We start from the raw sequence: 15000 nt of genomic DNA, 5'->3' as shown, positions 1-15000 counted from the left end.
GTGGGGCCGGTAGCCTTCTCGAGGTCGAGGAAAGGGGATACTGCCGGCAATGGCCGGACTAGAAACCTTCCTCGTGACTGAAATACCGGTGCAGCCAACGACGGACGCGACCGGCACCTTTCCTCGACCGCGAAAGTAAAAGTCTCTCTCATGTCAGTCGTTCACAACGACGTACGTCCGCCGAGACAAGAAAAAAAAAAGAGAGAGAGAGAGAGAGAGAGAAAAGAAAGAAAGAAAAAGAAGAAAAATCGGAGCAAGAAGAGCATGGTGAGCGAAAGAGATCGGGATTTCGAACGAAAGGAAGATGGCGTCGATTCGCATACATTTTTTTCATTTCTTTTTTTTTTTTTTTTACATTCTCTTTTCTCGATTCAATGCATTTACATTCACACACACACACACACACACAATGTATATATAAACATTATATGTATTTGTGTACGTATATATATATATAGTATATACATACAGATTTAGGTATATGTGAACGAAAGATCAATCGGTGACCTTGAATCAGCATCTATCGATCCATTATATTTTTTTTCACTTTCATTCTGGAGAGAATAATTTTCTATGTACTGCTTTTCTTCTTCTTTTATTTTTCTTTTTTTCTTTCTTTATTTTTTTTTTTTTTTTTTTTTTTTTACAATCTCCCTTCATAAATTATTTTCTCTTTCTTTTCTCTTTCCTTTTTTATTTTTTTTCTTTTCTTTTTTTTTTTTTTTTAACGCACATTTTTTTAAACACGTACATTTGTTTAAACTGATCGGACCCATTAAAATAGCTCGATTTTCGATCTTTGGATCTGATCTATGAGGAAAGTTGAGAAAGGAGAAAGAAAAAAGGACGAAAGAAAGAGAAGAAAAAGAAGATGGAAAATGTTTAAAGATAAGACGGATGATAAAAAAAAGAAAAAAAAAGAAAGAAAAAAAAAACAAAAGAAAACGAAAAAGTAATGCAAGAGTGAAATTTTCTTTTTTAATTTTCTAATGCGACAGAACGTGTTATCTTTTCCTTTTCCTGCTTCTTTTTTTCTCTTTTTTTTTTTTTCTTCCTTTTCTTCTTCTTTTTCTTTTATATTCCGGTTAGCAAGCAGTTTCTCGAATATCACGTAAAACGTCATTTTGACATTTCACTTTTCTTCTCTCTGCTTTTAGGTTACAGAACAGGCTGGAATCGAACGGTGCTCCTTGCACAGCAAGATCAGGGCGACCTTGTCCACCGAGCAAGTATAGAACTCCTTCCGGAACTTGCAATAACGTGAGACATCATGATTGGGGTGCCAGGGGTTCTCCGTTTTTAAAATTATTACCTTCTGCATATTCCGACGGTAGATAATTGATTCCTATATTAATTATTATATTAATATTTATTATTATTATTATTATTATTATTATTATTATTATTATTATTATTATTATTGTTATTATAATTTTTTATTGTGGAGTAATGTAATAGAATGGTATTCGTTATTCTCTTTAAATTGATCATAAAAAATGAATTTCGTTTGAAATACTCGTCAGATTTGTCAGAAGTTAATCGAGATAATAACGACATAGTAAATTGAAAGTGAAAATTGAAAGGAGAAAGTCAATATCGGGAAAAGAATAAAGAATAACGAAGAAGCTACTAGATCAAGAGGCCTTTCCATCTGCTCTCTTTATTGGGTAGTTTCATTTTAGTACGACCTCCTTTCAAACTTTTATCATGTTTATCGTAGAAAGGTTGAATTATCAAAATTTATTGGACAATCATATCATTTTCAAATAATAAAATTCTTTTCAACGAAGAAAAATAAATTCGATTGAGTTATGTATATGTATATATATAAATTTTTTGTCTGGATTTCTATTTTCTTAATTTTCTTAATTTTTCTTTTTTTTTCAACAATATCAATTAAATTATCAATATCATTAATATTATTCATCAATAATATCATTAATATTATTAATTAATCAAGAATACGTTCCGTCTCGTTAAATATATAAAATAATTTAATATATGTAATAATTTTTATATATGTATATATAAAATTATTAATATATATTTAATAATTTTTATTAATATGTAAAATTATTAATACATGTAATAATTTATATATATATAATTATTAATATTTCTGAAAAAGAAAAGAGAAAGAAATGAAAAGACAACTCCGGTCGTTTAATGAGTCGCGTTTAATGAGTCGTTTAATTATTTATAGGATCGCGACGACAGTATATGAACAATGGCGTAACGGCCTTGTACGAAGTAACTCTCTATTTCAACGATTCGCGTGCGCCTTTCGGCATGCTAATCTCACATTTCTAATCCGATATCGGGCCGGGCCCAGAGCTCGGCCATGTTCAACTGAATTCAGGCTCTTTGTGACTCTTGGGTCTTAACGACTGGCTTCTCCACATCTGTATATGTCTACATATATGTATGCGTGTATGCGTCTCTCTCTCTCTCTCTCTCTCTTTCTCTCTATGTTTATGTGTTTATCTCTGTGTATGTATGTGTGTGTGTGTCCGTGCACACGCGTTCCAATTTTCACTTTCCTTTCTCGAATACGTTACAGCTATGCGGAATCTTGCGTGAGGCACAACGACGACCTTCTTTTTTTTCATTAGCATTCTGTCATTTTTAATATTTTTTTCTTTAAATTTTATATTTTATATATTTTAATTATTTTTAATTATCTTTTTTTCTCCTTTTCTTTTTTCTCTTTTAATAAAATAAATTTCAAACGTAAGACTTATGTATTGCTTGTATTTTTCTCTCTTTCTCTCTTTCTCTTTTCCTTTTCTTTTTTTTTTTTTTTTCGATTTATATGGAAAGAACAAAAAAAGAAAAGGAAAAGAAAAAGAAAGGGAATTTATTAAAATAATTTACAAATTTATTGAATATTTCTGTACTTAAACGTTCGATCCTGGTCGTTTAATTTCCAATACATTTACGTAATTTAGTTTTTATTAGGGGCACATTTCTTTTCTTCTGTCGCATTAACAAATCTCTGGATAAAATAATAATAATAATAATAATAATAATAATAATAATAATGATGATAATAATAATGATAATAATAATAATAATAATAGTAATAATAATAATAATAATAATAATAATAATAATAAATAAGATATACCTTATAAGTTCGAATACGGATACGAAAGTTCGTTCATAGGTAAAGAAAAGGAAGAAAGAAAAAAAAAGAGAGAAAAAAGGAAGGAAAAAGGAAAAATAGAGTCTAGAGTTTAGCAATGACGAAGGAATTCCCGTAGACAATGATAATAATAAAAAAAAAGAGAGAGAGAGAGAGAGAGGGAAAGAAAGAAAAAAAGAAACAGAAAAGACAAAACACAACACAAGACGCACGTGTTCTTTCTAATCGTTTCTCATTTTTCACCGTATAAAAGTGAAAGCGTCATGACTTGTCGTTGTTTTGTTTTTTTTTCTAGGTATTGGAAGTCCACGACAATCATTTAGCAGTCATAGTCTTCCATCAGCTACGGAAACGATCGAGGGTATTAAAAGTTCGTTGAAATTTGACGAACCCCACGAAGCATTGACCAGTTTTGCTGGTTTATGGTCTGAATTGATACTTCAAGATATATCCTCGACCATTCATGTTGATCGTGACGAACATCGTTGTTGTTCGGTCAAAGATCGACATCCAGAGTGTTATGAGATCAATGATCAAAATGGAGGAAGATGTATTAGTTACATGAGATCGGTGCCGACATTGTCGATCGACGAATGCAAATTTGATGGTAGAAAACAAATGAACAGTGAGTCCAGTTATTTGGACGGTTCGAATATCTATGGAAGCAACGATGATAAATTACACAAAGTTAGGAGTTACGTTCGTGGTAAGGTGGAACCATCAGCCTGTGAGATTTGCAACGACACGAATACAAGCCCGTTAGGACATCTTTACGTAACTTTGTTGAACGAACATAATCGAATAGCTGAAAGATTATGGGAAATGAATGAGCATTGGGATGACACGAAATTATTTCTCGAGGCAAGACGTGCGTTAATAGCACAAATACAACATATTACGTTAAACGAATACGTACCAAGTATTTTAGGCGAGTTAGCTTTGATCGATCCTGAGTTAAGACCGGCCACCAATGGATTCTTTAATGGTTACTCGTCAACGAACAAAGCAGGAACTTACGACGCCGTTGCTTTAGCCGCATTGCGTATTTTGACCTCTTTACGCAAACAGAATACGTGTTCTTCAAGCATGTGTCTTGAAGATCACGTCACTAAGTTGGCTAATCATGTTAGTTTTAATCTTGGAATTTCTATGATCGAATCGAACTTTGACGCCGCTGCTAGATCTGTTCATATTGCACGTGATCATGGTATACCTGGATATATTGAATTTATAGAATACTGTTCGGGTAATCTCAGTAAGGTATAGTTCCTTTATTTTTTCTTTTCTAATTGGAATTATCTTGGTATTATTTTACAATATTTTTTTTCTTTTTTTGTTTGTCTTGTTTTTTCTTTTTTTTTTTTTTTTGAGTTTATTCTTTCATATTTACAGCCTAAAAATTTCAAAGATCTCGAACGAGTTATACAACAGGAGAATGTTAAACTATTGGAGTCTATTTATATCAGGATAGAAGACGTGGATCTTTTGGTTGGAGGAATATTAGAGATACCAATGAAAGGAATGGCGGTAGGCCCAACGTTCTCTTGTCTTCTCAAGAAACAGTTTGTTAATATGAGATATTCGGACAGATTTTGGTATGAAAACGATATTCCACCGTCGGGTTTAACGTTGGCACAATTGGCAGAGATTCGTAAAGTTTCGCTCGCTGGACTTCTTTGTGCGAACAGTGAAATCCGTAAGATACAACCTAAAGCATTCATACAACAAGATCCTTATCTAAATGCTAAAATTAAGTGCAATCAGTACGAGATATTGGATCTGTCAGCTTGGAGAGATGAACCTTTGCCTGTTCCTGTCATAGATAATTACATGACAACGACTCAATCAGTTCCTGATTTATCTTTTGAAATTAGTCCGGATTTAATAGCAATGGCGGTGAAAAAAGCTGAACAAGATCTTATCGAAAGGAGACAATTGGAATACAATGCTTGGTTGGAACAAAGAATAGCTGATCCGAAATCACCAGCTGGTACAGCTGCAAGTTTTTCTAAAGCAAACAAAGACGCTTTGTTATTAGCTAACTCATCGATTATGTATGAGTTAGCAACAAACGAGATATTAAATGGAGTACATGGACTTAGACGTAAAAAACGACAGATTTTTGATACGACAGACAACGTTCTTGGATTTCCAAATAATGATTTCTCCGATATACTTCAAAACGTTGACATTTCTGGATTTTTACCACAGCAAAAGGCCACGAATCACGAGGAAGTAGAATGTCCGGTTGATAATAATCCTTGTGATCCAACCACACCATACAGAACATTGTCAGGACACTGTAACAATCTTCGTAATCCAAATCTAGGTCAATCCTTGACCACATTCGCTAGATTGTTACCACCGGTCTACGAAGACGGTGTATCCAAGCCAAGAAGTAGATCTGTAACAGGTGTTCCCTTACCTAATCCAAGAGTAGTATCAACAGTGATTCATCCAGATATTTCGAACCTTCATAATAGATATACTCTAATGGTTATGCAGTTTGCTCAGTTTCTTGATCACGATTTAACTATGACACCGATTCACAAGGGTTTCGCAGAGTCTATACCAAGTTGTAGATCATGTGATTCTCCGCAAACGGTTCACGCGGAATGCAATCCGTTCCCTGTACCACCGGGTGATCATTTTTATCCAACGGTAAATGTCACGTCTGGCGCACGAATGTGTTTTCCATCGATGAGGTCATTACCCGGTCAACAACATTTAGGTCCTAGAGAACAGGTGAATCAAAACACAGCTTACTTGGATGGCTCTGTTGTATATGGCGAGAACAATTGCATAGCAAATATTTTACGTGGTTTTAATGGCCGTATGAATATAACAACAAATACTAATCGTGGTAAGGATTTATTACCACAATCGGCTACGCATCCAGAATGCAAGGCAAGATCAACTTATTGTTTTATCGGTGGTGATGGTAGAGCATCCGAACAACCTGCTTTAACTGTTATGCATACTATGTGGATACGAGAACACAACAGAATAATGGAGGGATTAAGACAAATCAATTCACATTGGGACGGTGAAAAATTGTATCAACAGTCACGACGTATTATCAGTGCTATGCTTCAACATTTAACTTACAACGAATTTTTGCCAAGAATTTTAGGATGGAATGCCGTTAGTCTCTACGGCTTGAAATTACTTCCGCAAGGTTATTACAAAGAGTATTCGCCAACTTGTAATCCAAGTGTTTTGAACGAATTTGCAACTGCTGCTTTTAGAATAGGTCATTCTTTATTAAGACCACATTTGCCACGAATGGATCGTAGTTATCAGAACGTTGATCCTCCGATACTTTTACGTGATGGATTCTTCAATCCTGATATGCTTTATCAATCAGGTATGATTGATGAAATGACACGTGGATTGGTTGCAACTCCTATGGAAACTCTTGATCAATTTATAACCGGGGAAGTGACCAATCATTTGTTTGAAAATCGTCGAATACCACATTCTGGTGTAGATTTGATTGCTCTTAATGTTCATCGGGCTAGAGATCATGGTATACCGTCTTATAATCAATACAGAGCACTTTGTAATTTAAAAAAAGCTACAACCTTTGAAGATCTGTCAAGGGAGATGGCACCGGAAGTAATAGCACGTATGAAACGAATCTATGCTTCTGTCGATGACATTGATTTATTCCCTGGTGGAATGAGTGAAAGGCCACTTCAAGGAGGTCTCGTAGGTCCAACATTTGCATGTATAATAGCAATACAATTCAGACAATTAAGGAAATGCGATCGTTTCTGGTACGAAACCGATGATCCAAATATTCGATTTACCGAACATCAACTGGCAGAAATTCGTAAGACGACATTGTCAAAGGTCATGTGTGAGAACATGGACGAACACGTAGAAATGCAAAGAGCAGCATTCGATTTGCCAAGTAATTTCTTGAATCCTAGAGTACCTTGCAGCTCGATGCCGCATATGGATTTCTCTGCATGGCGAGAAACAAGACATGGGTGTCAAATAGGTGGAAGGAACGTTGCCATTGGTGACTCTGGTTTTCCTACTCCTTGTACCAGTTGCGTTTGTACGATGGAAGGTGTAAGTGGTGTTATTTATAGAAACGTGGATTAATGATTTTCTCTTTTCTTTTTTTTCTTTTTTTTTTTTTTTCTTTTTTTTTTTTTTTCTTTTTTCTTCTTGTTCTTGTTTATACGAAATTGGATAATACGAATAAGTGTATAAGTTGATAAAAAAATATCAATCGTATTTAATAGATTTATTAAACTTCGATTTAATCGATCGAATCATTAAATATATTAATTGGAATTATTATTGAATGCATATTTATATTTTATATTTTTTGTTTTCAGACACAATGCGCATCTCTACGAGTTACCGATTGTAATCAACTGTTACGCGAAGCATCCCGCGAGGCAATCTTAAGAGACGACGTATGTACGGCACAATGCGGTTTCATTTTAGCTGCCGCCGAAACGTCTTCGAGAAATATTCCGCAATTTACAACGCCTAGCAGTTTTCCTAGTTTCGGACCTGTCAGAAATAATCTCAGGAGTTTACCAACGCCATTTACATTCAACGGTTTCAAATTACCCGATCTTTCGCAGTTTATAGGCTGAAGTTTCCAAAAGTTCTTTCTTTTTCTTTTTTTTTTTTTTTGTTTTTTTTTTGTTTTTTCGTTTTCACTTTTAAAAACGAATCTGAAATACGAAGACGAAGGACTATAAAACATTTCTCGAAACATTTTATTCGTCGTAGATATCTGATTATAAGAAATGATGAATTTCTGATCTATAAAGACTGCACGATGAGAAACGTCGATGATATTAATAACAAAGTGTATAGAATTCGTTCGAAATTATCAAATGAACGTGTGTTGATGATGTTTGGATGTATTGTTTCATGGTATTATGTATATGGGTATTTTTTTCTTTTTATTTTATTTTTTTTCTCTCTTTTCTTTATACAGATATCAGAAGAAAAACGACGATATAATGTGATTAAGGAGCACGTGTAATTTTTTTGTAAATATAAATGATATATATATATATATATATATATATATCAACCGAGATATTTAACTAATCGGTTAAATTCATAATTTTGGAAGTATGATGGAATATGTTAGATTTAAAATCATCGTTTTTCTAACGAAACGAAAAACTTCCAATGTGTCGATGAATAAGAAGATTAGATGACGATTATATAATGTCATAGTTATGCGTTGGTACTGGCACTGCTAGAAAAAAGAAAAATAATAATAGTAATGGAGAAGAGAAAAAAAAAAAAAGGAAAAAGAAAGACAAAGACAAGAAAAAAAAAAAGGGGAAATCAACAAGAAGAGAACAAAATGAACAAAAGCGAAGAAAGATGGACAATTAATTATGTAATAAGTTTTTGATTCGAAGCGTGCCAGGTTTTTTTTTTTTTTTTTTGTAAATGTGATTAATGGAGTGCAATTTATACTGCTGTCCCCTCTCCCCCCCCGTCCATTTCCGCCCATTTTTTATACTCGCCGTTTTCTTTTCCTAAACTCCCTATACTTCTTTCCTCTATTTCCTCGTCCGTCTCTCCTACCTCCCTTTGAAGCACGATGTTTTGTATGTACTTATTATTTATAGGTGATATTATTGCTAAATAACAAAAATTGTTTTTTTCTTTCTTTCTTTTTTTTTTCTTTCTTTTCTTTTCTTTCTTTCTTTCTTTCTTTCTTTCTTTCTTTCTTTCCTTCTTTCGTCTTCTCTCTTTTTCTTGCTTTTTTTTTTTTCTTTCTTTTCTTCGTTCCTTTCTTCGTTCCTTTCTGTTTTTTTTTATTTTCCACTTTATATCTCTATCTTATTTTGTAGCATAACAACGACGTGTATTAACGTTAATAAATGTTAATGTTTCCTCTTTTCTTTCTTTCTTCTTACCGTAGATATATCCATTGAGTTTAAAAGAAAAAATTTTGATTAGATTTTCGGTTAGATGCGACTATAAGCTTTTTTCTTTTTTTTCCTTTTTTCTTCTTTTTTTTTTTTCTTTTCTTTTTTTTCTTTATTTTTGTAAAAATGAAATTTCGAAGAAACTCGATACCATGCAAATACTTCTTTGCTATTTGTGTAAATTTGAGACGCGTTATATCGTTTGCAGAGTTATCAGAAAATTACAGATTTCTATTTATCGATCGAGCCAAATCATTTCTCACTTTTTCTTTTTTTTTCTTTCTTTTTTTTTTTTTTTTTTTTTTTTTGTTTTTGTTTTATTTTTCCTAACACGCTATTTTATAAATATATTATTAATAATAATTATTTAATTTCTAGTTTTACGCTGAAGACTCGAGATAGAAATTTGATGAATATAAATATTATAATATTAATATGACCTTTGAGATAGAATATTGTATAATGTAAATATCCAAAGATGAGATAAACGATATTATAGCATATGTAATGTTAATCGATGTTTAATTTTTTATATATATATAAAAAGACAAAAATCGTGTAATATTATTTCACTGTTATACCTACATTGCCTTCTTTTAGAAATGTATTGAAAAAGATTTTGATATTTCATTGTCACCATCTTATAACTAATAATTTCATTTTTACAGGAAAATTCAAAATTATGATTTATCTGCATGATATCTTTTTTTTTTTTTTGTTTTATTCTTTTATTTTTAATATTTTTTTTCTTTTTTTTTCTTTTTCAACACCGAACAATTTGGATTTAGTCACAACAATCTCACAGAACGTACTGCCAGCTACATAGTCCGTCGGTAGAAATATCCTATGACATATGCTCCTATCGTCTACTCTATAATCAGACAAAATATCCATGCAGTTATGACAGCTTTTATCTTCAATTATCTTAAAAGACATAGATAGAAAATACTAGAGGCTAGTGAATAATGCCTACTAATAAGGCTAACATTTTCAAGAAAAATATCCAATTCGTAAGAGGATAATGTACGACTAGAGACAAACAAAAGTTTCTTCGTGACGTTTGCAAAAATACACGAGTCATAAGTGGTTAAGCAAAATGCATACGAAGTCGAAGAAGGATTCGTCATATGTCTGGATAAATCAACATTATGAATTAAGAATTCTCAGTATCAATATGCTCAAGTGAGTAAAACAAAAAAAAAAAAAAGAAAAAAAAAAGAAGAAAAAGAAAAAAAAATAAAGAAAATTATACGCGCGTAAAGAATTTGTAAATTATTATGAATATACCATACGTTTGTTTAATTTATTTTTAATGAATTATACGACGATATTTATATAACAATATTTTCACAAGTTTTCTATAATAATAATTATATAAATATATTTCTTATATATATGTATATATATAAAAAAAAAAATCTTTTATAATAATTGATATAACACAGATGGGTTGGCTTATGGACTCTTGATACGAATACTTCATCTTTCTTGAAATGTGTTTATTATATTTACAACAAAATCGCAATTACTACAATGATAATATTCACGATAACTCTTTTCGCTGATATTTGTATGATGTTTGACGATCTATCGATAGTGACAGACGATGGTTGTATATTTGCTGGAATCACTGTAGTACTTTTTAACGTGATCAATTGTCAATTCACACGTGATAGAATTGCTCGACTGAGCGATGAGACGTTAAACTCTTGCGAGGAACTTTGTCAATTGTCTGGTAAATATTATAATTGTAATAATATATATAACGTCAAAATAATTATTTGAAATTTTTATGTAGCAATCATGAAAATGGATATAACTACATTTTTTTTATATATTAAATGAATGAAATGTATGCAATAAATATACGTATGAAAGATAATTTATATAAAAAAAAAAATTCATTTTAAGAAAAAAATATTTATATAAAATAACTTTTTATAATATATATATGTATGTAAGTGTGTAAGAATAATATAAATTATATACAAATAACAAAGATATAAATATAAATATATTATTTTATATAAATTTATTATGTATATATATATATATGGTGGACCGAAAAGTAATGTAGCTTTCTTAAATTAAATTCAAACGAATAAATTTTTAACAAGTTTTTATTTTTAATCACAATCAAATATCGACATGCGCAGAAACGACATTACTTTCCGGTCCCTCTAATATATCTGAATTTAAATAGATTTTTACAATTTAACTTAATCCGTGATTTGTTTTTATTTATAGAAGTCAACTTTGCAGAAAAATTAAAATATTATCTATGGCGAGATAAAATACCATTTTATAGTTTTTGTTCATTGGGTTATCTTTTGGTAATCGCATTGATATTTGTTACACCGACGGAAGGTGGAAATTTACCGATAAGAGCACGTTATCCTTTCGATACCAAGACATCACCAGGACACGAAATTGGCTTCGTTGTAGAAGCTTGTAGCATATTTTTTGGTGTAACTGCAATTTTAGCGATTGATACAATAATAGTATCTATTTGTAATTTGATCCTCTTACAATTAGAGATATTGAATATGAATTTTCAATATTGTTCAACAACAGAGATCAGACATTTTATTGATAAGAACGATGATAATATGATCGAAAGAGATCGATCGATAATGATCCAAAGGAAAGAACCTCGATATAATCGATTCGAAGAACTCTTTGAACAATACATTCGACATCATCAACGATTGGTGAACATGATCGATGACTTGAATGATCTATTTAATTCTAGCATGTTAGTTCAAATGTTTTCAAGTACTTCGATGATATGCCTAACTGGATTTCAAGCTATTGTGGTAATTTACGAAGAAACAATGTCGATAAATATATCAATACTTAACTTGTTAACTTGATTATATATATATATATATATATATATATATATATATATATATATATATATATATACATATAATTTTCAAATTGGTTAGAATAATAAATAAGTTTTCACTAGCAAGTTTCAAGAAAATTGAAAATTGAAAAAAAAAGAAATATATATAAAAATTACTTGAGAAATTACTTGAAAAATTTATTAGATTTTATTTTGTACAAAGTGCGGCAAAGAAACGGACGATTATAAAAATCGATTTTCTTGATTACAATTCGGGTAGAATGTAATTCGATTACTTACGTAATGTTGTCAGTATCATAGGATTTACTAAACATAAACCAGTGGAACGATCCATAACATGTATTCGCCGTTAAAATATATTATAAAAATGATGATTGTATCGTGGCCATTAAACGGTTATTTCGCCGCAAGTTCAACGTCAACCGTAATAATCCAGTGACGTCTGGTCGTGCCATTAAAACATGGATTAAGAACTTTGAAAGAACTGGTTCTGGACTGGAAAAAAAAAGTAGAAACGTCTCCAAGTAAAAAAAAATAAAAAAGAAAAAAGAAAAAAAAGAAGAAGAAGAAGAAGAAAGAAATGCATTTACGTATGCCAGAGAATGCAGTCATGCAGTTACATTAAACATTTCGGATAGAAATTGTGTACGCTCCTGTCCGATGAAATACGAGTAATAATGCTTTTAAGATTGAAGGAATCTTAGTGGAGAGACAGAGGTCACATTCAAGATGTTCTCTTCAAATAATAAAATATCTTTTTTTTTATTTCTCTACGTTAAAATGATACATTTATTATTATTATTATTATTTTTTTTTTTTTTTTTTTTCAAATAAAACATTTCGAAGTTTTTTGATCTTTTATAATCGTCCCTTATACATCTCTGCCGCACTCTATATAATTCTTAACAATTTTTATACATATCGCATTTTTTATAAATATATTTTTTCTTTTTTCTTTTTTTTTGGGGGTGGGAAATTTTCTAATAGGTCTCTGGACAAGATTCAAATTTGTGGAAATATTCAATTTACTTAGGTGCTGCAGTTAGTCAGCTTCTTTACATATGTTGGATAGGAAACGAAATGATAACTCATGTAAGTTCTTAATTTACTAATATATATATATATATATATGTGTATGTGTGTGTGTATGTATATATTGTTAATTATCAAAATAAGTATCAAAAAAGAAACGAAAGAGATAGCTTAAGTTATGAAAATTGTAAAGAAGTAGAAAAAAAATGTTAGTAGATATTTAATTATTATATTATTAATATAATATTGCAAATTTTATTGTTAAACAAATAATAAAATTCGAAGGAATAAGAATAAAAGTAATCGTATTAAAACAATGATGTTAATAAAAATATACTAAATTCTATAAATAAATATTTTAATATTAAAAAGAAAAAAAAAAAATTAAACGCCTGCAGAATGCTAACCTGTCATACAATACGTAATATCCGTTCCTCAATCTACAGGATGAATTATTTTTCTATATTTTCCTTTATTTTTATTTCGATATTTAAATAACGTACAATATTTATTTTTTTTTTTACGAATTTCTAAAAACAAAAAAAAAAGAAAAAAAAAAATAAATCGCATAAACAATATCAAATTAGAATATATGCATATACTATAAATATTGGAGTATCATTTTTTTTTATTTTATTTTTATCGATTTATTCCAATAATTATTTCTATATTTTACAGAGTTCCTCATTGGTCGAAGCACAATGGCTTTCTCAATGGCATAATCAACCACTCGATCGTATTGCAAATTTATTAATATTCTCCTTCATGTTTTCTCAAAAACCTTTGAGATTGAAAGCCGGCAAATTTTATACATTATCTTTGGAGACATTTATCGCTGTAAGTAGAAAATGATGAGAGTATTTTTTTCCCTTTTAAGGCTGTTCACTATACCTGCTTTTATAATGGTTTGCGCCAACAAAGAATCCACTTTCTTTCAAATTAAAAAAAAAAAAGATCTTTTTTATATTCCTACATTTTTCTGAAACAAAAATAACACTTTTTGATCCATTTTTTTTTTTTTTTGAATTAAAGCTTTCTTAAAAATTTGAAAAAGCCAAGTCCTCATTTAAATCTTCATGTTTGAAATGAAATCTTTTGTCATAAAAATCAATGATCATTTATTATCTGAATCATTTATTGGCATAAACATGATTTTCGACAATTTCCGTAAGAAAATAAATTTCGTACAGTGGCGCCTCTTGAAATCTGCGGTAAAAGAGGCGAAGCTCTTACCCCCACTACTTACTTTCATATACACGCTTGAATTGTGTGCGTGTATTGTTTCCGTGAACAATTCGATTACCTGTTCGTTTGTGTGCGTAAATTAATATCCAAATTTTTTGATTCATTTCAAACGCAATATAATAATAATTAATGAAATATTCATATATCATAAATTACATTAATAAAAATCATAAATGAATTCGTTTTCACATTATTCACAAAGTAGAACACCCAGCGGCATTTTATTTATTTTTTCGTATTTTTAATACTTTATATCATTACTGTTACTACTAATAATAATGTTACTACTATTAATAATATACTCTAATAATAATAATGATAAAAAGAATAAGCAAAAGAAGATGAAGAAATGTACTGTAGTTAAATATATTATACATTATATATGACGATGGTAATTTATCACAAAGAAAGAAAGTATATTTAAACGAGCAAAGTACTTACAATATAACCCAATCTAAACTCTCTAATGTCTATTAAAGATATCAAGTTGGGTCAATGTAAATATAGGAAACTAAAAAGTGTAAGTTCAGCCTACTAACACTAATATTCTAACCAACATTAAGTCGATTAATAGTTTACGCGTGAAAGGGGTATAATTTATGCATCGATATGATAGGCATAGGGATTTAGTGACACTTTTCTTCTGTTGCACTTGTAGTTCATATTTTGTTCATAATCTGTCATTGAAATTACAAATGCTACAAGGGAAAGGTGGTGAAACACTTCAAAAGGAATTCACTCTGCAGATTTTTCTTTCTCTTTATCGAAAGTATGCATCTTCG

At 30.4% G+C, this 15000-nt stretch overlaps 2 protein-coding genes across 4 annotated transcripts in view; both read left to right on the top strand.

Annotated features, from left to right (window-relative positions):
- LOC124953162 overlaps window positions 1-9037 on the top strand; it is a 36957-nt gene extending 27920 nt beyond the window's left edge. For all 3 annotated transcript variants that reach the window (XM_047504130.1, XM_047504129.1, XM_047504128.1), the window contains 4 exons: window positions 1158-1330; window positions 3441-4405; window positions 4538-7225; window positions 7498-9037. In XM_047504130.1, coding sequence (XP_047360086.1) covers window positions 1158-1330; window positions 3441-4405; window positions 4538-7225; window positions 7498-7764 — 4093 coding nt within the window. In that variant the 3' untranslated portion in view covers window positions 7765-9037. The remainder of the gene's footprint in view (window positions 1-1157; window positions 1331-3440; window positions 4406-4537; window positions 7226-7497) is intronic.
- Window positions 9038-9180: 143 nt separating this feature from the next.
- LOC124953167 (odorant receptor 13a-like) overlaps window positions 9181-15000 on the top strand; it is a 6555-nt gene continuing 735 nt past the window's right edge. Inside the window, exons 1-5 of the mRNA XM_047504139.1 lie at window positions 9181-10251; window positions 10515-10804; window positions 11317-11885; window positions 12929-13033; window positions 13652-13810. Coding sequence (XP_047360095.1) covers window positions 10166-10251; window positions 10515-10804; window positions 11317-11885; window positions 12929-13033; window positions 13652-13810 — 1209 coding nt within the window. The 5' untranslated portion in view covers window positions 9181-10165. The remainder of the gene's footprint in view (window positions 10252-10514; window positions 10805-11316; window positions 11886-12928; window positions 13034-13651; window positions 13811-15000) is intronic.

Source organism: Vespa velutina, chromosome 11 (assembly GCF_912470025.1).
Source record: "Vespa velutina chromosome 11, iVesVel2.1, whole genome shotgun sequence".
NCBI classification, from domain to species: domain Eukaryota; kingdom Metazoa; phylum Arthropoda; class Insecta; order Hymenoptera; family Vespidae; genus Vespa; species Vespa velutina.
Note: the sequence above shows the minus strand (reverse complement) of the source record. Positions and strands in the feature narration are given on the sequence as shown.